General features: G+C 44.3%; 1 protein-coding gene and 1 long non-coding RNA gene across 8 annotated transcripts in view; one reads left to right on the top strand and one right to left on the bottom strand.

Moving 5' to 3' along the window:
• Positions 1-1,201: 1,201 nt before the first annotated feature.
• Positions 1,202-27,778, bottom strand: part of LOC141934623 (uncharacterized) — a 141,869-nt gene continuing 115,292 nt past the window's right edge. For 5 of the 6 annotated variants that reach the window (XM_074850235.1, XM_074850236.1, XM_074850237.1 and 2 more), the window contains 7 exons: positions 24,493-24,610; positions 22,860-23,149; positions 18,432-18,529; positions 17,602-17,667; positions 6,371-6,444; positions 6,175-6,259; positions 1,202-3,056 (listed from right to left, as the gene is read on the bottom strand). In XM_074850235.1, coding sequence (XP_074706336.1) covers positions 23,069-23,149; positions 24,493-24,610 — 199 coding nt within the window. In that variant the 3' untranslated portion in view covers positions 1,202-3,056; positions 6,175-6,259; positions 6,371-6,444; ... (1 more) ...; positions 18,432-18,529; positions 22,860-23,068. The remainder of the gene's footprint in view (positions 3,057-6,174; positions 6,260-6,370; positions 6,445-17,601; positions 17,668-18,431; positions 18,530-22,859; positions 23,150-24,492; positions 24,611-27,778) is intronic. The other variant, XM_074850241.1, reaches the window with a different exon arrangement.
• LOC141934624 (uncharacterized) lies at positions 5,229-24,373 on the top strand. Of its 2 annotated transcripts, none has more exons than XR_012626375.1 (3): positions 5,229-5,339; positions 19,519-19,605; positions 23,588-24,373. It is a non-coding gene; the product is annotated as an uncharacterized LOC141934624 (long non-coding RNA). The 2 variants fall into 2 exon arrangements; XR_012626374.1 differs by lacking the exon at positions 5,229-5,339 and adding an exon at positions 6,958-7,050.

Genomic DNA, 27,778 nt, shown 5'->3' with positions numbered 1-27,778 from the left:
TTGCACACCGAGCGCCCGCCGACAGCGTGCACGTGGGGTGGTGGCAGCATTTCCGTACCAGGAGGCAGCACTGAGCGTGGCCGCATAACCCCACAGGCATTGGAGCATCGCATTGACATTACTGGTGGATGGCAGTGTGGGGCATGGGGGCACCTCTGCATCGCCCACCTGCAGTACCATGTTGTGTTTGCCAGACAGCAGCAGTGAGCACGGGCGAGTGCCACACCCCACACGAGCAGCGGCCAAGCGGCAGTACTGCTCTTCGGATGCTGGGCGGTGTGCCACTGCACACGCGCTCTCGAGGTACGTGCACAACGCTTTTTGAGGAGCAGCCGGAAGCCCGCAGGAAGCCACATGAAAGCGGCAACAAAACTCTCCCTCGTGCTGCGTTGCAGGGGCTGTAGTGGTAGCAAGGACTATGCCGTGCTACGCGCGCCCGTGAGCAACGCAGCTGCCTGGCAGCCAAGTCTGCAAAACCTACAGCTCCTGGCACGCGCTGGCAAACACGGCATGGCCACCTGAAAGCCAAGTGCTGGAAGACCACACATCCCAGCACGCCCCAGGGAACCAACGTGGCTGACCAGAAACCCCCTACACCAGGACTACAGCTCCTGCTGTGTTGTGAGAGGCAGCTTTCCCCACTTTCTGACCCTGCAGGGACACCATTGTTCACCCCTCCCAACCCCCACCAACACACCCTGCAGCCCCACCAGGTGCAGCCCTGGACAGCCTGCCCCACGGTGTCCCCGCCACCAGCTCTGGGCAGCCCCTGCCACCGGCTCTAACACTGAGCAGTGCCCCCCCCGCCACTCTGTGTCACCCCGCTGCCACCCTGCAGACACCACCATCCTCCCCATGAGCTCCTTCCCCAGGAGCTGCCAGTTGACTGCACAGCTCCACTCACCTTCTCCCTCAGTGCAGCCACAGCCCAGCAATGCTCAGTGACTGCTCTGCTCCTCCCTCCACTCACACCGACCCCTCCGAGGGCTTCCCTGCTTTCAACAGCAGCACCTGCCCCTCCACCTGGAGCAACCCCTTTACAGGGAGGGGCTGCTGCCATCACCCTCATTGCCCACACCTAGGGCCCCTCCAGCTCCAGCCCACAGCTGGAGGCCATCCCCCCGCACTCACAGGGCATCATCACCCCTCCCCTGGGCTCCCTCACAGCTGCTCGCCTGGGCCAAAGGAAGCACAAAAGGCAGCCAGCAGATAGCAAGTGTTTATTCAGTCACACACGTACCAAGTCCCAGAAGGGAGCCTGCTCTGGGGCTCGGGGCCCCTAATGCTCCCCCTGACCCTGGCACACCTGGGCGCTTGTTCCCAGAGCCACGCTCCTCAGGCCAGCAGGGAACAGTCAGTCAGTCAGTCGGCTCCTGGAAACAGGCTGCTGGGCAGAGCTGGAGACTGCCAAAAATGAGGAGCAGAGTGCAGGACACTAGAAGACAGGAGAAAAGGGGCAGCCGGCTGGCCAGTATGGGGGCAGCGAGAAAACAAGAGGCGAGGAACGGGGCGGTGAGAGGATGGGGACAGGGAGCCCGACACGGATATGGAGAAAGAAGCAGCAGGGAGAGAAGCAAGGAGGCAGCAGAAAGAGGAAGAAGGAGCAGAGACCAACAAAGAAGGATGAGGAGCAGCACAGAGATGCAAAAAAAACCCTGGGATGGGCAGCACAACAGACACGGAGGAAAAAAGAATAGGGTCAGGGAGCTAGACCAAGAGAGATGGCGAAAGACAAAAAAGTGACAAAGAACAGGGCACAGCGGGATGAAAAAGCAACAGGGATGGGGAGTCAGGACAGCAAACGATGGAGGAAAAGGGCAGGGGATGAACACAAAACAAACCACAGAGCTACATGTTACAGGGCACAGAAGGAAGAATTAGGAAACAGGGACAGAGAGAGACAGTAAAAGAGAGACCTGGAGACAAAAACTAATACCAATGCATACAGAAAGAAGAGGGGGGGAATTCTAAAACAGGGGAAACAGAGACAGTGAGATGGAGAAAGGACAAAAGCAACAGACTACAAGGTGTCAAGAGAGGAATTACTGAATAGTAACAGAGCTCCAGCCAGAAACAGACCACAAAAGAGAAAAGATCACACGGGGTATGGGGCACAGAGGAAGGAATTCAAAAACCAGGGACAAGGAGCCAGACAGAGAGAGAGGCAAAAATTAAATGGTGAAAAGAGACAAACCGCAAGGCAGAGAGGAAGGAATTGATAAATAGGGACAGGGCACCAGACAGAGCATGATGGAGAATGGGAAAAAAAATAGCAGCAAGCTACAGGGAAGAGGGAGGAATTAAAGAACAGTGACTGGAAGACAGACAGAGAGACATGGAGAGAGAAGACAAAAGAGCAATGGGCAACAAGATGGATAGGGAGGAAATAAAAAATAGCAGAAGGGAGCCGGCCAGAGAGAAAGACACCAAGGAAAAAGGCCAGACAGGCTATGAGGGGCAGAGGTAGGAATGAAAAACTGGGGACAGGGAGCCAGACAGAGAGAGATGGAGATCGCAGGGAATAGCAGCGGGTGCAGGAAGAAGAGGGAGGAATTAATCAATAGGGACAGGGAGCTGGACAGGGAAGAAAGGCAACAATAGTGGCGGGGTACACGGCAGAGAGAGGGAGGACCTACAAGATGGGGACAGGGAGCTGCTCCAAGCAAGATGGAGAAGGAAGACACGGGTGAGCAAAAAAACCTGAGCAGCATCAGAAAGAGTCTAGGACACAGAAGAGGGATGAGAGTCTAGGACGCACAAGAGGGATGAGAGGGCCCCGAGCGCTCGGGACTTACCGCAGCTCTCAGTGCTGCCGGGAGAATTTGACAGGTCAGACGCTTCCTCCTCTTTGTCTTCTCCCTTCCTCTTCTCTAGCTCCAGTTGCCTGGCTGTCCTCCACTTAAGAGAATATGTAGGCGTTTCACAGCTCTTACGAGATGAGGCCTGCTAGACATGGAACCTCACTCAATCATGCACTATGTGCAGGAGTAGGACAGAGGAAAGAGAGAGAAACTGATACACGAGAAGCAGAACAGATGGATCGAGAGAAAAATGGACTGAGAAGAATAAGGAAGGAGTGAGAGCAATACAAAGATGCAGAACAAGCCAGAGTGGTTGAGGAAATAAGAGAGAGAAAAACACGCACAGATCAGAACAACCAGAGGGAGGAGCAGAGTCTGGCCTTAACCCTCCTCAGGTTACTGCTGCTCTGCTGTGGATGCCATTTAGGATAAGATGAAGGTCTCGCTGACCACTGGCTCTCAGAAACAGTTCATGCCCAAAAGGTTTCCAACCACACCTCTCCTGCTGCATAAGGCAGGGCAAGCCTTGTGCCCTCTGAAATGCTGGTTATGACATTCAGTTTTTCTGTAATTTCCCCACTTTGTTTGCTTCAGTCAGCATTCACAAATTGGCAGTGAAGCTCACTGGAACAACCTTTAGCAAAGAGCCCTCCATACTTAACATCTGTTTGCTCAAGAAACCTGTGGGAAGGAACTCAAAGACTCTGAAACAACTCTCCCAAGAGAGACCAGCTCTGGGCATCACCAAGCTGTCCGAAAAACGTGGCAAAGACCACAACACACCCCACTGTGGCCCCAGGGAACCACCAAAAGCTTTAGACACCCAAGATGACAGCTGGAACAGCCCAAATGTGACAGTGAAGTGGTACAAACTGCTCAGCAGACCCCCAAATGAGCTCCCCCACACTGAGAACAGAGCTCAAATCTGAGTAAAAGTCTCAGGGGCCCCTGCAAACATCCCAGAGACCCTGACAAAGTCTAAGAGATGTCACAGTACCCCCAGACCCACAAGTGTGCTGCCACAGGCCCCTGGAACAACTCCAGAGAGGTGACTAGAGCACTTCAGGGATCCCAGGTTCCCTGGAAGCAAAAAGAGCCACAGAGAACCCAGAAAAACCTGCTCTGCAGACCCCAAAACACCTCCACAGGCACACAGAGTCAGGGGAAGAGCCCCCTGCACCATAAAGCATGCAAGCACATGCGTGATAGCACACATGGATGCATGCAGACACATGTCCTGCACCCCTGGCATAGCCCCATCGAGGGAGCAGCTCTGCCTCACGACCAGCACAAACACAGGCACATACACCCACCCACACACAGCTAACGTCCCCACCAGTCTGACAGATGGATGCCATGACCAGGAAAGAGGGATGGGTAGGGTACCACCAGTGCAACAGTCTTCCCCTTCACATGCTGACATTGGTGCACGCACACTTGTCCATGAACACTGGTACAGCTGACAAAACAGACGCCAGCATGGAAAGAGGCACTGTGCATTAATCCTGCAGGCATGTGCAGACACTCCCTTCGGCACCACAATGCACTCAACAGCCCAGATGCACACACAGAGCATCCCCTCTCCTCCACACACTACCCCCAGGAACCTCCCGCCATATGCACAGGTAACTGCAAACCTGCATGCAAGACCCCGCTACAGACCCCAGCAGCCTGGCCCACATCTCACCCACCAAACAACCTGCTCAGGTAACTCCACTCACCCCTTGGCGCTTCCACTTGCAGCCTCCACCCTTCCTCACACCCTGCCTGCTCCTTCCATATCCAAAGGCCTGATGGTGCCCCACTAGAGCAGATGTGATTCTTGTAGAGAGCTGACTAATGAATCCAGAAGCTGCTGGTGGTTTCAATGCACTTTTTTTCCTCTTTCTTTCCCAGGCCAGGGCAAGTGGAAGTGCTGCTGGGAGACAGACAGCTGGCTCTGACCACAGGCAACCAGAGTAACACTGTAGGGAGCACAGCAGGCTGAGAGAAATCACGCCTTGCAGAGAAGGCACTACACTCCCCTTTGCCTCCGACAGCTCCATGCTCATCCAACAAAACACAGCTGTGTAGGAGTGCTAGGGGACTGCAGAGTTGATGCAGTCATGTTGCAGGCAGCGAGGACCGCAAAACAGTTTGAGCATAGTGGGAAGCGCATCAGCCTCCAGCAGGGCCTATGCTGGAGGTGAACAGGGTGGGAGACACCTTGGCTGAGTTTCACTCTTTCCCCTGATGTAATTGAACATTGGCATTAACCGACAAAAAAGTCAAGTCAAGGGCTAGCTTGTGCTTGTCTTACTGTAATGGAAAAAGCAAATGCCAGTGAACCCCAGGGAACAACCCATCCTCTGCTGGGTCTCTGAACGGTCTGTACTTCAGTCCCAGCCATGTCCAGCCATCCATCCCGTTCTCCTGAAGCATGGATCTGAGGGCGCACAGCACCACATGGGTACCAAGAGATCGACTCCAAACAGTGAAGGGAGATAAAAAAGAGACATCTGGAGTTGTGGGCAGGACCGTGGCTGTTTTGCGGTTGCTGTAAGTACTGGAGATTGTTTGGAGGTGGACTTCAGGGGAATGAAGGCAGGATTGGGGATGGGGGGGGGGCGCTATAGCAGGTTTCAGGGGTGCTGAAGGCACTGGTGGTCTTGGGCAGGCCTTAGGGGGAGTTTTGAGATTGTAGGAGGGAATTGGTTCAAATCTGGGGGTGCTTTGAGGTCCAGGGACTTCAGAGATTGGTGGTGGTCTTGGGGCAGGTTTTAGTGACTAGGGGCTTTGGGGCTGGTTTGAGTGGCCCCTGCAGAGCCCTCAGGCTGACCGAGCTGGCGAGCAGCAGGTCAGGGTAGGTAGGGCTAGCTACCAGAGGGGTTCTAAGTGCATGTGTGTGACAGTGCCTTGGGTTCTACCTGTGGCTACTGACATTGCAGGAGAAGTCCTGGGGGACCCCAGATGAAGCCCTGTCCTCAAGACATTGTGGGGGACCCCAGTGGACACATCAGGGACCTCGTTGGATATGAAGAGCCCCCATACCTTATTCCTTCAGAACCATCTCCCATTACCCTTCACGTGTGTTTGTCACAGAGCAGCCCTCGTCAGGATCCAGCCCTACACAGCCCTCCCTTGCCCAGCATGCAGGGCCCCTCCCCTGAGGACTCCATGCCAAAAGCCTGCTTGCAGGCCTGAGGCAGAACCTTGGGTTCAGCCATAGTATTTTTCCATGCCCTCTCAGACCTTCCTATAAACAATGCTTAACCACCATTCCTTCAGCTTTTAACGACTTAAGTGCTGATGGCATTTAGTTAGCTTTTCCTCTCTCAGAACACTCCTTGCTCTTTCCTGTTTGCTACCCCTTCTAGGCCCCTTCCATACTTACATACTTCCTTAGAAAAACATCACTGAAATGAACAAATCAGGGCACATTGCTTCACTTCCAAGTTTTCGGTCCTCAGGGGATTACCCTGCAAAAGAAACAAATCTACCCAGCCTGGCCTCAGAGTTGGTTTGGGAGCACTGAAGCAGGATTTGAGGCCGTCGTAGGTGTTCTGGGGCAGGATTTATTTGTCACTCACCTTAGTTGGTGCCTCCAGTCTGTACATGGGTGTGGGGGTGGTCCCTGGCTGTCTATGCCTGGAGGTGTGGAGATCTGAAGGGGGAAAGAGGAGGAAGAAAGAAAACAAAAAAGAAAGTGGGATCAGAGGGACAAGGTGAATTTGTAAGACAGAGAGGAAGGGGGGCAAATGAGAAATGGAGGGCAAGTTCGAGAGGAAAGAAGGGAGAAGAAAGAGGAAAGGATGGCAGGAAAAATGGGGGTGAGACAGGGAAAGGGAACAAGCACGGAAGTATGAAACCAAGTGGGAAAGGGTGGGGAGAGGAAAGGAAAGAGGGGAAAGCAGCAGGTGGGAAGCGAAGGAAGGAGGTTGGACAAGGAGGGGAGTGAGGGGATAGACACCGCCGCCAGGAGAGACCTGGGGCCTGAGGGCAGGGCACGGCCACACCCGCGCCCTGCAACGGCGGGGGAAGCGCGGGGGGGGCAGCGCCGCACGAACCAGAGGCGCCGCCGGGGCCTGGAGGTCTCGCCCGCGCCCCCCCCCGGCGCCGCTCCGCCGGGGAGCGGGGACACCCGGAGGGCGGGAGAGCTGCGGGGGAGGAGCTGCCCTTCGCCTTCGCCCGGTGCGAGGCGGCGCTCGGCGCGGTCCGACGGGCCGCCCCGAGCCGGGCCGCGGCGCCACAGAAAACAAGAACGACCTTGGTGAGAATTTTGAAGACGAGGGGAGGGACCGGGATGGTTTTTAAGCGATTCTAGGGGAAGATTTGTCCAAAGCTCGAAGACGATAATGCCGTTTGATAATGTCTTTGAGAAATCAGGATGGGATGCCGTCAGAAAACACTGGCTGCGTGTCTCAGGGCAGCAATAGATGGCTCTCGGCCTGGAACTTGGGGGGAGATGCTGGGAAGGGCAAGGAGGCAAGTAAGCAGGGGATTCGAAGTCTCCAAGAGCAGCGGTGGAGCCGTCCCCGATGGATGACAGAGCTTCGAAGGCAGGAAGGGGCTACGCTGCCAGGCTGGTCTCCCGGTGCTCTGAGGTACTAGACAGGTGTCAGGGTGGAAGGTTTTACCCATCTCTTGCTTGAAAAGTTGTTTCTTTTCTGCTTTGCTGCACTTCAGGCTGCAAGCTAGATGCTCACTTCCCAAGTGGTAACCTAAAAACTGTGTCGCTGTGACCGTAACTCTATTCTAACAGGTGTCCCTAATGAGATCTGCGTAGTGTTGTCTAACATGGTATCTCCTATGCAGAGAGATTATTTTCTTTCTTTTTTTAAATGGGTATCAGCATTAATGCTCTGCAGGACAAGTGCTAGATGGACATCGCTGCTAATTAAATTAAATGTATAGACTGAAAAAATGTACGCCAAGTGGAAGCCAAGCATCAAACGTGACTTCAGCCTTTATCTTAAAGAGACAGTAAGGTGACAGTAAATTCTAATGTCCTTTTCGGTATTGTGAGATTCTTGTTTCTCATTAAAAATCAGCTTGTCATTTTGCAATCCTCCTGCTGACACAGTTTGTGGAGGAAGAAATTAAGACCTTAGAACATATGTGTCATGCTATGCTGACTTTTGAGTTGTCCACTCGCACTCTATAAATATTTCTTCTGTCACACTGCCTGTCTCATAGGGTTACTGTGACAGCAGTTATGCCTAGATTTTGTGAAGAACTTGTGCAATAAAAATCTCAAATTAGTGCAGAGAAGAAATACATTAAATAATTTCTAAACTGAGACACAGACTAAACAGAAAATAAAATAGTCTTTTTTATAGAGGTGAGTGGTCTGGTAAACATCCTAGGGCTTTATCAGATGATGCTGTATGCATTTTGAATTTACTGTCAGTTGTTGATGAGGCTCTGCTTAGAGTTTGAGGTTGCTGTTTTTTTAGTATGTTGTTCACTTGTACTATCTTTGGTGCTTAGGAAATTTACCGTAAAAATTTTGGTCCTCATGTAATACAATTTTTTTTTCTTCTCCTTAAGAAATAACGGGGATAAGGAAATCATCACCAGCGAGCTGGGTTGAATAAGCTCAAAACCACTGCCTCCACACCCTCTCCAAAAAGCTACTCCTGCACAGAATTCCACCTCATAATTCATCAGATGTTCTTCCTTTCCCCTCCTTCCATGTTTGTCCCTGAACAGACAGCTCAGACCAGTCCACATCATGCCCCAAGCCCGCTCACCCCTCACCTGCCCAGCAACACAGGGTTGTCCCCTCACTGACGTGCCAAAAGCCTGCTTGTGGGCCCGACTGCCTCCTCACAGATCCAAGGTGTCTGCGTCTGCAGGACCAAGAGCACGTGCACCGGCCCATATTGGGAAGGAACCTCAGACCAGGAGGGGAGAAGAAAAGCCAGGGAGGATCAGATAGGCCATCCAGGTTAACCCCAGGCTGCCTGCAGCCATTGCTGGGCTATGTCATCCTCCCCTTTCCCTAGCACCTTCTGGCAGGGTCATCCTCAGTGGGTGGACAAGAGAAATCCTGATGACAAAGAGGAACGTAACCGTGGCTCTTATCCACCACAAGCGCAGAAAAACTCACCCCAGGCTCTGGCAGGGTTCAGTTTTGAGGGCCTTGTGCTCCCTGGCATAAAGATGACCAAATAAACTATAGTATGTATTGATTTGAATATGACTACTGAAGGAGGAAGGGGAATCTTAGGATATATAAGTCTCTTCTTGCCTCTCCTTTCTCTCCCCAGGAACACCTCTTAAGAGAGAAATACCTAGGCTGGGTTTACACAGAGATGTCCCATCTGACCCTTTTCCTCACTCCAGTGTCTGATCTATTCTGTGGGCTTCGTTAGCTAAAATAAGAGGAGTCCCAGTATCAGTTAACACATGGTCCCTGACCCAGCAGGAGAAAACACTGGTGGGAGTTGGGGTGTTGATCTGTGTGTTATCTTGATTCCACCCACTCCACTCCCCCCGACCAAAGATACCAAAGGATCTCCAGGAACCCTACAGTAATCCAACAGATCCTGGGAGCACTTCCTCCTACAATCCTTTGTGGCCTTGTAGATGCTGCATAACCTTGTCTGTGGGACAACTTTTACTGTGTCCAAGCAGCACACAAGGAGCATCTACACAAGCGTATAAAGCAGAATGATTATCGCATACAAACAAGAAGTAGGATTTAATGGGCTAGCAGGATAAGTGTTAATATGCTCAGTGCCTGTTTTCCCTATGACCATGCCCATGAAATCCAAAGAACTGCCACTGCCCAGGCAGCTACCGGTCAGAGGAGGACTGGCTTCTGCTCCCGGTGTTTCTGAGATGCTAGCTGCCAACTCCTCAAGTTTTCCTTCAAAATTATTAAGATTTTTATTATCTCAGTGCTTTCTGGGGATTCCTGTGGGTGGATAACCACCACGAACGCTCTCTCTCAAATCCCTGAGGTACTACCCAGCCCCATTTCAGGCTCACATGTCTGTACTTCCACCATCTTGCACAGCTATACAGTACGTACTTCCTCACAGCTCCCTCCAACACCTTAGCAATTTCCTGGGAAGTCTGAGTGCATGTAGGGAAGCTATCAAAACCAGGTCTTGAATCAGACCCCACAGATGAACCCTGGGTAGTGAGGGAAGGTTACAAATCTTACTTAAAGGTTAGAGTTCAAGAGTTCTGTCTTTCAGTTTATAATTTACTTTAGCAAACCACACAGTGCAAAAAACAGAGCGTGAATCCTAAATGATGACGCATGAGGGCTGAGAGTACGGTGACTGGTAAACCATAAGCCTTCTATCATACTGATATCCTGTAAGTCGTAAACTCCTGGCAATATATGGCGAACACTGAAGACTAACCCATCAACCCTAAGCAATAACTACTAAAGCTGGGTGAAAACCTGGAAATGCCATTACAGTTGTTTTACTACTTTTTTTTTTTTTAGGACGGGTGTGCAGAATAGTAGCTTCTGGCTGCAAAATGGTATTTCTGAGAAGTCTCATACACTATTAACATGTTTAATGTGTTTACAATTCTAAAGACCTTTTCCTATCCTGAATAAAGGCACTGAACAGTGCTTTGTATGATCAGCCTCAGGAAAAAAGGGGTCAAGACATGCTGGATTACACGTGAGATAATATTGACTCAAATCAAAGGTTACTTTCAGCATTCAGAATCAGCAGACTGATTAGTCAAAGGCAAGACAGCTGACTGACTGATAGCTATTGCTGGTGTAAATGGGTTCCAGGGCAGAATTTGGAGTCTATCTTAGCACATCTAAGGGAGAAAAGATACTACAGAGAACATTCCTAAATACACACGACTCCTTAGCTATAGCTATTGCAAACAACTATACATGGTATGTAAAGAAAGCTAATGAGAACAACCATACTGGCTATGCAGAGAACACTTAACGATACTTGTACATACTAGAAAACAATTCTCTTTTGGGGAAAAAAACCCAAAACCAACACAACAACTTTTATGGTTTTATGTAAGCTGACACTTTCAATGTGAAGTTGAAACAGAAAATACCTGTGCCTTTATGTGCATCTTTGCAATAGGTAATATCCCAAAGTCAATCCGGTAACAAAATTATGTGAGGGTTTTTTTATGGGTAACTAACTGTATGATACTTTGTAGTGTAGGCATAGGGAAGTCTCACAGTACTCCTGTATCACCAGAGACACAAAAAAAGGCATTGTGATAAACATAAAAATAAAAGCCAAGTTATGACCGAGTAATGCAACTGATGAAAGACAAAGAATTCTGATAGACCCAGTAATTTTCTGATGGGTCTTTCCCTCAAAACAATTACTTCATTTTCCACAAAGCAGCATCATCCAGCCTCAACAGCTAAACTCGACAAGCATTTTTGCCTCCTGGGGTTTTCCAGGGGTTATTTTGACTACTGATAAAGCCTGTAGTGTTATGAAATTAAGTCACATTAAGTGAATTGAACAGAGAGCATTAATCTGGGCAAATTACTTCCAACAATTAGAAAACCACGGCTGCAGCAAAGTCAGACAATAGTGTCCATTAGAGAACAGAAAAATAATGCCATATATAACCTACTTTCCCTTAGACCCTACAGCTCAAGGAAGGTTTTCGTTCTACTGTGACACAATTTAGAAAATATTTCCTGGATCTCTGGTAGAGTAGATGCCTAGGCTTCCCCAATAAGTTATCCGTAAGTGCCTGGGATGACGGGTGAAAACACAACTTTTCTTTTGGAGAAACCTGAATTTCACCTGAGGGGGAATGTAGGAGAAGAAAAGAGAAACATGTAGCATTCTTTTATTTGTTTTGAACAACTTCCATTGGAAGTTAAACATAACTGGTTACATTCCTTGTGCATATTTACAAGTGTTTTTTTGGCAGAGATGGTGCCATCTGCAGTAACATCTGTACAGTGGTAATGCTCGGAATAAATTATTCATTCTAGGTTTAGCCTAGAGATAACACAGAAATAGGAGAAGTTTCCACAGGTCAGAAGCTCCTGTTCTCCCCTGTCCTCTTTTAAAATGTTTCTCCCATATTTCAGCCATCTGATCAACAGCATTGAACATGCGCTTCTAGTCAACCGCTCCTAAAACAGCTGGAACACCTTTCCACCTATTCCCATGTTCTCATTGTTTACTGTTCCTGACACCTGCTTGCTTTGCTGAAGATGTATCTGCTGCCTCTGTTTTCAGCCATGCTGATTCTCCTTCCCCTTTTGCGTGGACATGGAAAATGGATCTCTGTATTCTGCTAAAAATAGTTCCCTCATTTTACAAAAGATGCACCGGATAGACATACAATGCTTGCTTAGATAGCCCTTATTTCTTCCTACAGTGACCGTGCTTTAGTGACTTTATAAGTGAATTTCAGGCAGTATTTCCATTTCAATTAATTTACCATCAAAAGGTGCTTCCCCCCGCCCGAATCTGTACTGTGGCAGAGAGTTAAAAAAAAAAGAAGCCTCTTAATACTGTCTGTCTTTATTATCTATGCAGCCCATATTCACAGAAAATTAAACATCTCAGCACACCAGTATAGACTCCGGGAACACTCACCCATGTTATTTATCTTATTATTAGAAAATGTTTTTGAGACACTTTTACAGGAAGTCCCCATATGATAAGTCCCTTGAGTAAGTGTGTGTTTCTCCACCAAGTTTCTCTGAATTACCAAGGATAGATCCAACCATCCAGAAGTGAAAAATCCTCAAGTCTTACACACAGTATCAGAATAATCTTTCCAAAAACAGTATTGATGGGACACACGCATCAGGCCCTGTAGAGGAAAAAGCTAGTGGATTTACCCAAATGCTTTAAGTAAATGCTCAGCTTCATCTACCAGTAAGCAGTATTTCTACACTGGCAGTCTGAGAAGAAAAATCTCTGTTATGATAGCGTTTTTCATTCTGATCACCAGAAAGTTTGTGCTGAATGTTGAAGACAAAAACAAAGCCTTCATTGAGGCAAATATGGAGAGTGCCTCATTCATGAGAGAAGGCAAAAAGGAATCAGGAAGATAATGACATTTCGTAGGCATGCAGATCTCACTGAATAGCAGCGCAAGATCACTTTTCTGAAATACTATCTGTAGTCAATTGCCTGCACAGTCTATTCACAGATGTCTTTGCCAATCTAAAGTAGCTATTCTCTCAGTTGTTTAAGAGTAAATACACACTTGTGACGCATCCAGATATCACTGACTGCATTCAAGTGTCTATCGTACAAAACCACTCTTGAGGTCAGCGAGGCACTCCCAGGCACAGAAATTTTTTCGTTCTTAAAGGTCAGTAATGACAACTTCATTTCACTGTTCTGTGCTGAGGATTTTTTCCATGCAAAGCTCTAGTGTCATCTGAGAGAGCGGTACAGAACCATCCCTTCCATCTGTCTGCTCAAAACCAGCTGTGACATGGCCCTCAAATGACAGAATCCGCCTCAAAGAATTCAATAAACCATTGGTTCTGTAAGACCAACTCCCTAGAATGTCGCAGCTTTCAATGGAAAATGGGAGCTGTTTATCAGTAGGTCACTCTTCCAATTCTGAATAATTTTGGAGTTACATCTAGAAATAATCACAAAAGGTAGTTTGAGCATGGCAAACCAAATATACTTCCTAAATTCACTTAGGACTCAGTGAGCCTGAGGCAAAGTGATCAGGATAAGAAGAATGTGTCTCAGGCAGTGTCTTCAGTTCCCCAACCTCCAAGCACAAGGGTATCTGGAGGTCTTTGCTTAAGCTGCTATTGCATTTTTAAGCCTTTAAAGGGCCTGTTGCATTCTGTAGCACTACAGCTAAATTTGAGGTTTCTTGACACATTATTGTGAAGTGCACTGAGAAAGATGTTTCTTTGTGTAAAAATGTATTCATATGTCCTCCTGTGTTGTCCTCAGTGGGACATCTCTTCTACATTAAGGGCCTTGTATAAGATACAGTTGACTATCATTGAGTAACTGAAGAAAAATGTAAGCAGTAAACTGTGGAAGCTTGTGGATGTTTCATCATCCAGTTTGTACCTAAAATTACTAAATTACATGCAGCAGCATGAGGAGGAAATGGACAATTTGAACGTCTGGAGAAAAGTGGGCCAACCATCACATGTCACTGGTATGGGTCACTGTCAGTAGAAAATATGATTTGGGGCACAGGCAGTGACTATAGCTAAGTTTCATTTTTAAACATTGGCTCGCTATATACCAAGAACCCTGCACTGTGCTGTATGTAAATTAAAGCGCTACTAAAGCTTGCATGAGCAGAACTAACCTGTCCGATAGTATACTGGGTCATGGTGAAAGAAACTTCAATTCTTATTCCCAACCTGTTTTCAAATACACACGTGTGCATGCATAATGAGTAGATGTAACCTCATTGCTAAGCTTTGCAATAAACACTGCTAAATTTTATGAGATTCAAGAAGAAACCTCCTTTACAAAGTAAGTATAAGTAAACTTCCCTTTAGTTTCATTTTTCAAATCCAATAGGTTTACAGAAGCTATTTGAATTCCCCCATCATCTCCTCAGTAGTAACTCCATGCAGTTTTTCTACCTGTTGTATAAAAACCAAACAAAACCAACAAAACCAAACCACTTGTCTCTTCCTATAGATTATGATATTATGCTAAACTGGCACTGATGAAAAACAGTGGTACCACAGGCGCTTAATACATTTGGTGCATGAGAGTTGGCTCCGATTTCTTTTATGAAGCACTGCAACTAAGGACCGCTTCATACAGTTTTTAGTCCAGTCAGTGTTAGGGTTACAGAACACAATGGGACTTTGGGAATTTGGTGTGTGCTACTGGGAATATGTACTGGTAGACTATTCTGTCTCCTTTCTTAACTGCACCTATAAGCATTAATTTATTCAGAATTTCTTATAGGGGATGATGACAAAGGAGCAATGTCACTGGCAGAATAAAGCTTGAGCACTGTAACGAAAACACTGTTCTTTTCATTGCGAGTTTTGTTGAAAGTCAAAGATACGCATTTAACTTGTACATAGATCAGAATATGAAGATCAGCATGGTGGTTAATCCCAACTTATTGATTAAATTTAAACAAACTGGGAGGTTTTTCAGGAGGTCAGCCTGACTGCTGCATACCAGCTCAGCTTCGTCAGACAGCAAATACATTGCTTTTTCCAATCAACTGATTGGAACACGGGCCACCAATCTAGCAAGTGCAGAGTTTGTTTAGAAGTGTGTGTTTTTAAACTAACAGCCACAAGCAACCAGTCAGCTCAGGTAGGATAGTACTTAAGAACACAGTAAAAAGACACTTAATTTGTCATAAATTGCAATGAGCTTACAGTCTATTAATTCACACAACCAACACAGAATACCACAATAGTATTAGCACTGCCTATGGAAAAACTTGTTTCGTATGCACAATGGTGACCTGCTTTGTTATTTTTGGCAAGTTGTATCTAATCTATAGTCTGACATTAGTAAATGGACTCACAGCTTGTAACCAAAAAATGGGGTTTGCTTACAGTTCTGCATAAGCATGCTTTCGTCTTTAAAGGCTGGCAAAGACTGATTTAATATCAACATATTTTAACTAAGACACAGGCCAGATTCTTCTAGGACCTATATTTGCATTATGGTAAGATGAGTTCCCAGATTTTATTTCTAGCCCTTACACTGCAACTAGCCTGTGGCACAATCTGTCACAGCATAGAAATCAATACAAACTCATGCTCCTGTTTGTCAGTTCCATTTGATGGCCCATGCTGTCCTGCCAGCTCGAGGGACGAAGCAATGGAAATGCACTTGAGCTCTGGAACAGGAGCCCCTGCAGGACTGCTGTCAGAGGTGTGCAACTGATGACAAATTTACAGAGCAGGGGATGCAATCTGCCTGATACACACCTATTGCATGCCCCTTTAATCCAGACAGACCTCATGCATAGTGCAGATAGCTCCTGTCATTAAATAGCCCTCTCATTTGACCACAGTGCCACAAAAGCCTGCTCTTGCCATGTTCCTTATTGCCTAGACTTAAAACTAGTGCTCAACCAGTTTCTCCCAAACCCAGAAGTCTTCTTACCACATCTTTGTCATCTGTCACCTCCTCTAAGTGTCAATAGAGCTCTTACAGCTGTCTTCTACAATTTAACCTTACAGACATACATTCCAGCAGGAAGGCCAACTGTCTCCCACAAAGCTAGTTTTCTAGGCCAAAACCAGCATGGATCTGGGATAATAGCAGCACTGTGTTCCAGAGTCCTTCCTCTCCAGAGGAACATGAGATCTACTGGCTGCAGTTTATACCCAAGTATTCTAGTTGCTAAGAAAGTCCAAGAAGCTTTAATACTAAAAATCCAAGAAGCTTTAATACTAAAAAAGCTCACCCTTGCCATCAATATCCTTACAAGGCGCCTACCTGGAACTAATGCCTCTCTGAGGGCTGTCTGGATACAAATCTGCCACCCACAGCTGCCTTCTGTCCTGAACATGCCTTAAACGAGTTTTCCAGCTCCCTTTTCAAGAACAGAGCCAGTCATCTCCAGGTATGCCCGCTCCTTCCAGGTGGAGCCTTTAAGGGGCAATTAAGCCATTCAGTACTAATTGGCGAGGTTTTTCAAGCATAGGGTTTAAATATTATCTCATTCATATAAGTAGGTTAAATGAAAATACCAGCATGGTATTCCCTTGGCCTTAGGGCCTTCAAAAACCTGCTAATAGATATAACAGACCTTAGAACATACATATACAGAACAGAGGTGTAAAAATACTCATGAAAGAAACAATGATAAGATCCCTGCTGAAAGCCTGGGCAGGGAAACACAAAGGGAAGGATAGCTACTTCTCTGTTCTAAGGGGCCTCTTTCTTTAAGTGTTAGTCTACTACCTAGTCTATGTTAGCATGGTAGAATTCTATGCGCCTTATATGGTTTGTCCTGAAATGGATGATTCTTTTAATGACTTCACAGATTTTTTTTCATCCTATAACCACATAAAACCATTTTCACATAATTGTCTTCATTAACAGAAATCATCAGTGCACATGAGAAGTATCTTTGGTCCAACTCTGCTGGAAAATCTTTACGTGGAATTATTACTGACTTTACATTTTATTCTAATTCACAGTATATATCCTAGTCTCTTTTAGAAGACAGAATGCCTTGCTTAGCACCTCACATTGTTCTGTTGCCTTGTACCCTTGAAAATGGGTTCCAATTATGAGACTGGTGGTTTGACGCTGGTTTTACACCCTTTCTGGAGAAACACGAACGGGGTTAAAACAAGCCTGGTAAGGGAACCAGACCCTGACAGGCTAGACAGAATTCCCTCCCTCTCCTCCCTTTTTAGAGATCCGAATGATGAAAAGAAAGTCAGAAAGTCTCACGCTTGTTTGGCAACTAACAGAAAAATATTTCTGTTTGCACTTAGCAACACTCTGAATCAGAATTTTTAGTACAAAACCAGTTTATGGAGCCTATCCTGTTACTCCAAGCTCTCTGCAACAGTTTTACTCTAGCTTCTTCCCTTTTACAAATCTTCAGGGCTGAAAAATTTTTCAAGAGAATCCGCTCAAGGAAGGATCTCCACAGCTTCCCTTCAGGACACTGCTCTTTCAGAGTATCTTGCTTGTTTTTAAAAAAAAAAAAAAATCAAAGGAAAGACAGATAGCAATAAAAATACCTCCACAATTAATGTGGGAAAATGGAAATACAACACTTATGTAAAATGACTGTAGTATCTTGGGTTTTTTTAAAATTATCAGCTTAATTTGGACACTTATTAAAAAGCATAAAGTTGGTTGTTATTGTAGAAATGGGTAAAGTGTAAAGTTTGTACCTTCTCAGAAGCATGGTTGCCATCTAAACTGTCATCTGAATTCACGGAGTCTCTCATCTAGTGTGGCTTAGAATTAAAGCAAGGAAGTTAAGATCTGACGTTGCTTCAGTCAAATAAAAAGACATTAATAGTGGATCCTGATCCTGAATATATTCTGTAAATATCTGAAAACTTCTTGACTTATTAAAAAACAAAGAATGGTAAAAGGAAATAGCTGTTTAAAACAGTTTCAAGGCAGCTGCCTGGAATTTTTCATGATAATTAGCTCAGTGCATAGACTTCAAAAATATAAACAAGACTCATTAAATACAGAAGAAAGACATTTTCTACATTCATAAAACTGTAGATCAGCATTTGAAAGACTCTAGCCCTCATCCTAATTAGATATGGTAGTTTAAAACCTAGAAAGCGGGAAGCAGATATCTATTGTTGATTTATCAATTATGGCATTTTCTATTAGACCAAAATGATGCACATAGGCTTTGAAATACATAATCCCAATGCCAGTTTCTGTAGTTATGAAAAAAGGGCTATGCAAACAACAAAGTCAGTTTCATGTTCTGGTATTACACTTGACTGTCCATCTCCTCAATTTAAGGGATGTGGCCTGAGGCAAGAGTCATGATAGTGATCTATATATAACACTGGCAATAAAACAACTATAGAATTCTCGTAGGAACTGAAAAAAAAAATCCTGTATGCACACATGCATTAAATTGGAATAGTAAGTCTACCTCATGAGTCTCACGCTGTACCTTTTGTAATATCTTTAGCAGATAATGGAAATCTTAAGCAGAAATTCACATACATAAAACCAACTGTCTGCTTACCTACAAGAAACATTTGATTGTCCTTCAGTTACCAGAATGATCCTTCATGAGCCATGTGAATCTCAGGATGAGTCTTGGTTGACCACAAGAAGCTGCACCTGTGCATGATGAGATCTGCTGTTAAATGGCAACCTCCCGCTGGAGAACAAAGTGCTGTGCTCACAGACATTTTGTACTTTGGCAAGCTCAGTCATCAGTGAAATGACATTTAATTTTTTTTGTATCTAGAAGAGTAATTGGGTGAGCAGGACCCATGAGACTGCAAGCTTCCCATCTCCATAACACAGAAATATACTCAGCAGCTATCCTGAGAAGGAACTGGAGATAACTTGGCTCTGTGCTGTACTAGCAACACATCACTGCTTTTGAATTGCAGAACTGAGTTCAAAGAGACAAACTGCTTTGCCCTGCTACTGGAGGACAGAGAGCACAAACTTAGAAGACAATTACAGGGTATTTGTCATTTAAAAAAACCCAGAATTACTGCAGGGGAAGAACTGAGAGCTCCAACACTGTAAAAACATTAGAAGCTAAATACATTTTGAGCAAAAATGGTTATGTCTTGACTATGTCATGTAACACACTACTGCAGAAATCTCCAACATAGCACAGAACAGGAGTGTTTGTATTAGTGTGGTACTGAGCAGGAGTTTGCTACAGCTGAGCTGCTCTTCAATCCTGTGCTCCGATTCAGACGTTGTGTGGGCACATCTTGTCACAGGTGTGGATAGCTCAGGCACCTGTAACTCAAGCCTGCGCTTGTACCAACAATTCTTGTAGTTCGCCTAAACTGGAGCAAAAGGAGTGGAAAGACATAATAATTGTTTACAAATAAAAATTTATAAAATGGGAACTGTAAAAACAAACAACTAAAGAAGCACTGAAGAGAAATCAATGAGTCAACTGAGCATGGACAAACTTTCAAAGGAAGTGATGAACGCATGTAGTTGACAGAACACTCAACACCATTATGTGGAGATTATTTCAATATTGATATTTGATTTGAAAGGATGACCAGGCAGGTCTAATTTCTCTCACTACTAATTTCCATCTAATTTATCTCTCTCCTCTTTTTAATTTGTATTAGGATGACATTTCAAGTATCAGTGCTCTGCATGAATTCCCGAAGCAACTTGTGCCAGCGGGAAGCGAGACATCATCTGAATGAATGCAAGTGAGCTTGATCAAAATTTCAGCCTTGTGTTTTTTTCTGAATGCTTGCTGTTTTCCTTTTAGATCTGAGAAGTTGCAGATTGACATATCTCTGGGTTTTTTATGTTGTGATTCTTTTCTCCTAGGATCTATGCCCTACTGGTTCTGGGAAATTTGTGACCTCTGCATTTTTAATTAGAACTCGTAACTTTTTCCATAGCAACATATTTTGATGTCGCAAATAGAGAATCTGTCAAACCAAACAACTTCTGGTCAGATAAAAGTCCAAATACATATAAATGTTGAGCAGCAATAGGAGGTATGATATGACATAGTTAAGAAAAAAATGAAAATAGACAGCAAAAGAGGAATGAAAGTCTTGGCTTTGGTTAATTTATAAGTTTGATCTTAGTAATTAATGAATCAATACAAATATAAAAGAATTACATTGCATGCTGAACTGGTTTAGACGAAGACTTCTTAAAACTAATTTCCTTGCAGTTGAGAACAGATAAAACCCAGCTGTCTGATTGGTGTGCCAGTATTCACATGGTACAAAGGAAGCAAACTATCCTCAGGAAATATTCTAGATATGGATAAAGCCTTACTCACAAGGACAAACTGTATAAGCAGGTGGTGAAAGAAAAAGAAATCCTCTGCAAAAAAATCTGAGCTCAGATATTAACAGAATCAGGAATAATACAATTCAATATGATGAGTTGAGAAAAATAATTTAGTATAATATAGCAGTTATACATGTATTTTTTCAAAAACATGTATTTATGATACTCACGGAAAAATAATAGAATCGTAAAATCACAGACTGGTTTGGGTTGGAAGGGACCTTAAAGATCATCCAGTCCCACCCCCCTGCCCCAGGCAGGGACACCTTCCACTAGCCCAGGTTGCCCAAAGCCCCGTCCAACCTGGCCTTGAACCCTTCCAGGGAGGGGGCAGCCACAGCTTCTCTGGGCAACCTGTGCCAGGGCCTCACCACCCTCACAGGGAACAATTTCTGCCTTAGATCTCATCTAAACCTCCCCTCTGTCAGTTTAAAACCATCACCCCTCGTCCTATCCCTCCCCCCTGATGATGAGTCCCTCCCCCCTTTCCTGTAGCCCCTTTCAGTCCTGGGAGGCCGCTCTAAGGTCTCCCCGGAGCCTTCTCTTCTCCAGATGAACCCCCCAACTCTCTCAGCCTGTCCTCACAGGGGGGTGCTCCAGCCCCCCGAGCATCTTCGTGGCCTCCTCTGGCCCCGCTTGAGCAGGTCCGTGTCCTTCTGCTGTTGGTGTCCCCAGAGCTGGACCCAGCACTGCAGGGGGTCTCACCAGAGCGGAGCGGAGGGGGAGAATCCCCTCCCTCGCCCTGCTGCCCACACTGCTCTGGATGCAGCCCAGCACACGGGTGGCTTTCTGGGCTGCCAGCACACGTTGCTGGGTCATGTTGAGCTTCTCATCAACCAACACCCCCGAGTCCTAGATTTCCTTCAGTAATATTAGAAATATTAACATATATTAATTCAAAAATATATTTGCAATATGAATATATTAATATATCTATGTAATTCCTTCAATATTTAAAAAGGAAATATTAAATATTTCCTTCAATAAGAAAAAATAGGAAATTTTGTCATTCTGATACACTATTTCTGTGTTGTAATTCATTCACTGATTCTCAATTACAGACATTTTTTGGTATTACCAAAAGGTGAGCTTTTTAAACATATTTCAGCATCAGTAGAGACTTGCACAGATCAGTGCTTCCTGTCACCTCTTCCTTGTAATTACCAAGAAAGGCACTACTAAATTTCCTCTCTAATATGAAAAAGTCTTAGACAAAAATAACGTTATGTTCTGATTAACAAAGACTTTTGCTCACTCTTACCATAGTCAGTTACTTGTGCTTCCTCTTCCTCCTTTAAGCTAAGATTCGGCTTTCAGACTAAGAAGGCATCTTTCAGAACCGTTACCAATACGATGCAAGACTATTACCCTTCTGCAAGGCCACCCATATGTAATTCCTTGTCAGGCCAGCGGCCATGAGATACGAATGTGCTCGTTAGGATTTTTAAAACAAATGTTGAACTGCATGAACATCTTCAAGAAGAAAAGGCAAACACCAATGTGGGAATAGCTGCGCTTTTTTTTTTCCCCTCTGGTTAGCGTTAGACACGTGATTACTATCCCTTTGTCTATTCCATCTGTTTCCACTTTCCATAGAAAACATTGAAATATAAAGTGAAACTTGGTGTGTTTTAACCTTGCATTGCAAATAAGGCCTTCCTGGGGTTCCTGGATCCTTCACTATCACAGGCACCCTGCCCAAGTGTGTGTTGGGGGAGAGGGCCACAAGACCAGAAAAAGATCTCCTACCAGATACCTGGTATTTCCCCTTATCTGTCTCCATATAAAAGTATAAAAGAAAACTAAGTTCAACATTCCAGAAAATATACTTTAGTAGCCTGCAAGACTGTCTAAACAGAGTATGAAAACATATGAGATTACTTATATGATTTAGATTTTCTACTTTAAAATGAACTGCTCTATTTGTATAAACTCTCCTACAATTGTCAGAAGAGGTAATTTTTCAAATTAAATGATTCACCTCACCGATATAAGAAAAAAAAAAAACATTCCTGTGAAAGCTTTTATTTCCAAAACCACAACATTTCTTAATTTATTTAAAAAGAAGATGGAACAATTTAATAAATCTACTGCTACATATAACATTCATTTAAGCAGTGTGACAGCTGGTTTGCTGGTATTATATATGAGATACAGGAGCATCACTGTGTTTATGTGTGCCTCAAAAGGGACCATATTATTTTTAAAAAACAAATAGTAAAAATGGAATCTTTTGGAGTTAGAGAAACAAAATTTCTAGGATTTTGCCTTCCGAGTATAGATCATTCAAGCTTATGCCTGCAGCAAACTGGTGTATCTTCTAAGCAGCTTGGTGAGAGAAGTTGAAACCGACTTTGCTTTTACAAAACCCGCAGCATTCATTCCCGTTCTGTGTTTGCAGTTTTCCCAGCTATTTCCATAGATTCTGGCTGCCTCATGGGTCCTAAGGATGCCATAACCTTAAACAGTCTTATAAACCTAGGGGGGGAGATGATCTATCTCTCGTCTTAAGCAGAAAGCCTAGGAGAATGTCTACGGGGCTTTACTAGCAAAGTTGCTGAAAAAAGAGCCAAGATTCAGGAGTCCCTGACCTTTCCCAGCCCTCCTCCACCAGTGTCAGCCTGCAGCCTGCTCTGTAAAAGTTTCTGCTCACCCAGGGAGCAAAATTAGAAATCTTCTCCAGGGACACTCTCTTCTCTTTCTTCCACCAAGCCACTCATCAGTCCAATAGAGCATGGAAACCAGAAAGAAAAAAGTGAGTTAAAAAAATGTATGTCACTCAGTAAGGGTTTCCCACAGCAGAGTGTAAATGCCCAGACACGCACAGAGTCTAACACTGCCTCGTCAGCAGAGCCCTGGCCTTCACGCTTTGGCCTTCGGTGTTCGGAGCAAGATGTAATGGTGCAGAACCAGTACCAAGCACTTTCTTGGTGATCCGTGCATCTGTGAAGCATGTATGTGTAAACATGTTTAAACTGAATAACATCAGCGCTTAACAAGTATTCAGATCCTCTCATCCCCACCATTCATACAAATGTGTGTGGCATTTCATTAATGGCATATTTCCTCCAAAAATTTTAGGACTTATGACTGTTATGTAAGGCTTTTTGAAGGCTAATGATAACCGTGTGGTTTCTTGGAAAAAACTCCCCATTAGTATAGTCTCATTTTTATTGTAAGTCACCACAGATCAAGGTAAAATGGATAAATGCAAAGAATTTTCCAATAAACTAAAAATCAGATATTAAGAATAACCAGCTGCAGTACACTGGGTTTTTTTAGTTCAATTCACTAGTTGTCAGGTTATGATTAACCTTTTTTAAGTGAAACCTATGAAACTGTCTATGCAATTTTTGCAACTGCTTCTAATTCCTGCCACAGGTTCTGCACAGGGAGAATGTGAGGTTTAGAGAGATTTTGCACCACCTAGTGAGCCACTGATGCCTGCACCAGCAAGAGGGGAAGCGGCTGCCAGTGCAGAGCTCCAGGTGTGTCTTGGACGGGCAAAATGCACTCTCAGCACAAAATTCATGGAAGGTTTGGAAACTGCTGTTCCAGAAACACAGGTATGCTACTGTTCTTTCAGCAGCACAGTTTCAGCCTCCGCACCATGAGCATCTCCTCTGCTGTAAAACTACTTCCTGCTGGTGCTGCTAGATCCACCTAGTGCGTGGATTGGAAGAGGCCTTAACAAGCCACTATCCCACGGGCTCCTGGGGGCAGCTACATTATGTGCATGGAGGTCTGAAATTAGAACAGACTTTACTGCGTGAATGTGTGAAGACACATGACGAAAGCTGCAGACTGCATGCTCTGCTCGGTGGGCTCTCACTTCCCCAGAAGGGAAAAGCCTGGTGTCAAAAGGTCTGTTGAGAGTACAGCACAAGCCTGCTCTGTGCTGGGACTGCATACAAGTCACAATATTTTCCTTAAATAATCATAGAATATCTCACATTGGAAGGGACCCATAAGGATCATCAAGTCCAACTCCTGCTCCATGCAGAACTACCAAAAACTAAATCATATGACGTCATCGCCCAGAAATATATATAATGATATATAAAATATATTATACATAATGTAATGTGTATAATATTTGATATTGTATGTTGTATATTATATATTACATATATGTAATAACCAGAAATATAACTGGATGTAAAAATTATTCTCTCACTCTTAGAAATCCTTGTACTACAGTAAGTATCCAGTATTTTCCTGCACCCTTTTTTGTGCTTACACTGACAGTCACAGATATCTCAGGTAGCCAACTGCTCTCTACTCACATCTTTAAGTGCCGGTGCACTGTTTGTCCAGAACTGAATAAAAGCTGCATGTAAACAACCAACACAAAAGCAGGGTTTCCCTCCTCCACTCAAACCTCTGTGGGCAAAAGGCAAAAACCTAGAATGGAAAGAAAATGTCCACTTTCAACCGTCTCGTTCAATGTAAAAGCCACAAAATTCATAACTGGACTTCCTTTTTCAATAAATTCTGTATTACACTGTGGAAAGTAAAACGTTACAAACGTTTAACTTCCCTCCAACACAAAGTGCCTTCACATAAGTAGTGAACCAGACCAAACATCTGTTTAGCTAAATATCTTGCTTCCTACAATAATGTCTAAAGGGTAACCATGCAAGTGTGTAAGATTAGGCTATACATGTATTAAAGGGCTCCAGAATATTCTCTCACCTTCCACAAACTTGCATTTTAGGGGTTTCTTAAATCAGAAGACAGCACTGGTCCTCCCTGGATTTCCTTTCCAGGAATGTGTTAATTTTCCCTTGAACACATACAAATTTCCCATTTTCACAACATTCTACAGCAATGGGAAGAACAGTCATCTTCTCTTTACTCTGAGAGTGGCTTTTGTTGCCCCCTAGTTCTCATGTCGTAGAAAGCACACTAGCATTAGCTTTGCAATGTCTCTCATGACTCAACAGAACTCTCTCAGATCTCTCCCTTTTTCCTCATTATTTTACTCCTTTCCAGCCTATAAGTGTTCAATTTATTAGGCTGCTTCTGCATGAAAAATAATCACATACTCTTCATTGTCCTTCTTAACCTTCTTTAAACCTTTTCCAGTTCTACTATCTTCCTGCTGAAGCAGTGGAATGAAAACTGCACATGTGAGCATGGGGAATTTTTACAGTGACAGAATTTATTCTGCAAGTCTTACTTTTTTTCACCGTTACAGACTAACTTAAAAGCAAAAACCTCCAATGACTATTATAGGAATTTTTCCTGATTTTTAATAGTCAGCTCAGAGCCAATTACTATAAATGTAAAATTAGGTTTTTGAGGGTTTTTTTTATCCTGGGGGATTATTTCACATTACCTACGTTGACCTTTATCTTTCATTTCATTTGACACATAGTGTAACAACATCGTAATTCCTCAGGGAGGCTGAAGACTAGAGCCTACCCTTAGGAATGCTGAGGAGCCTGGGTCCAAGACCCCTGCAGGACTTCCTCGAAATTGACTATTTCATCACATCTTGTTGCCTACCTTCTAAACCATTCATTTCAATGCGTAAGGACTCTACTCTCATAGACCGTGACAGACTAGTGGTTTCAGTACCGAAATGTGGTTTCTGAAATACATCATTATGATTCTGATACAATTTCAGACTAGAAAATTTTATAATGTTTTTATTTAGTTCTGTTTAAGTGCATTTCCCATTACCAGCCTTTAGCATAAACAGGACTTTGCACATCAGTTGTTCAGCAGTAACTACGTGACTTCTACTCCAAACAAGCAAGGGTAGCTTACTCCCTGCTCTGCAGCTCTGTCTTCAATACCACAGGCTTCTACTGAAGGATAAGCATACTGCAAACGTGGAATTCAAGTACGTCGAAGAGAAGTATAACTAGGGAGTGCTCGCTCAGTCAGAATTTGTTGTAGTTTTAATATATACTGTTACATTACCTACAGAACTTAGTTAAACAAGAAAAGTTAAGCAAGAGAGACATGTACTACTGTATGTAGTTATAGTTTACATAGCAACATTGAATATTTATAGCTATGCATATATGACAGTTTACCTGTCACCAAAACAAGTTCAGTTCATGGAGACATCACACTAAGGACAAGTGAAATTTTACTTGAAAGTGAAGAAACAAACATGCTTTAGCAGTACATTGCTTTTGTCACTAACTAGAACAAATAGTAAATTTCCTGTTCATAGTCAGAGAGACTGAGGAGTAATTTTTACTGAAGATAACTGGTTTTACAGCTGATTCATAAATCTGCAGATTGCACAAAGTCTCTGAATTATGCTTTGTCAGTAAGTGGAAACTAATGGTGTCTCCTCAGAGAAAGACACTTGTATTCCTCCACAGCCTACAGCTGTAGTTCATATACTGTGGCAGAAAGAAAGAGGAAGGGAAAGGGCAAGGGCAAGGGCAAGGGGAAGGGGAAGAGAGGAGAACAACAGGAGAGGCAAGTGAAGGGGAATTCTGGAGTCCTCCGCTTTCTCCGCTCTTACATTTTGTGAGGAAAACAGATTTCATAAAATTACGAACTTCAATTCTACTCTGTAATTTTATACATATGTTTGTGAGGAAGATAAATCAGTAAACAACTAAATTCACAAAACCCAGCGATATCAAAATTTACCTGTGTTGCCAGTAATTTACAGGGAAGTTTCTCAGCTGATGTAAATAACCATAGTTCTACCAAATTCTATGTGGCTTCACTTTAAATCTTTCCAGACAATTTTAAACCCATCATTGAAACACCTAAGTTTTGCATGGTTGATCTCAACAGCAGAATTCAGAACCATGTCTTAAGATTAAATGTACCACAACACGTGGGGAACAAGGCACTCCCGAGCAATGATCATGCCACACGGAGGGAAGTTTAACTGGCTCAGTCTAAACAGCAAAGACTACCCAAAAAGTGACAATGAGGCTAGAGCACATCTGAAATCTTACAGCTTGCTGGGAATTGGGTATTTTACTCAAGCCTGTAAGGAACCATGTAGGATTCACAGCCTGGAATGACTCTCTCAGTAGTAAGCACCTGCAATTTCATTTTCAAAATTCTCTACAGCCCTCATTCACTGGTAATGTGGCAGTGAATGCAACTGCTTGCACTACAGCATACTGCCTCAGTTTTATTGCACTTCCTCAAGAAGCAGGAGGCACAAGGTGAATTACTTCTTTCTGTAAAAACATAATAACCCACATCTCCCATCTTCTGAGAGAGGGTTTCTACCTGCCAACCTCTTATGTTAGGAGCAGGCACTAGTGCAGACCAGAGCAAAGCAGTGCCCACCCCATTGTTTCTAAGGTCCTCTAACCTACAGGCCAGTGTTAACCATATTCTGAGAACATTTGTTGGATGCAATCCATTTGGGATTCGTGAGGGGTGACTAACACATTTCTAGAATCTGATCCGATTTAGCTACTGAGAAGCCCAGGGAAGGCAACCACTTCATTTCAGAGCCTCCTGGCTCTGTATACTAAACAGCTAAGCCTTTCCAAGATTGCTGCATCTCTAGGGGCTTAATTAACTTTAAAAGAGTAAGATGACAGCTTATGGTAGTGCAGTAGATATGCAGAGGTT

Source organism: Strix aluco, chromosome 25 (assembly GCF_031877795.1).
Source record: "Strix aluco isolate bStrAlu1 chromosome 25, bStrAlu1.hap1, whole genome shotgun sequence".
NCBI classification, from domain to species: domain Eukaryota; kingdom Metazoa; phylum Chordata; class Aves; order Strigiformes; family Strigidae; genus Strix; species Strix aluco.
This window is presented reverse-complemented; position numbering and strand designations above follow the sequence as displayed.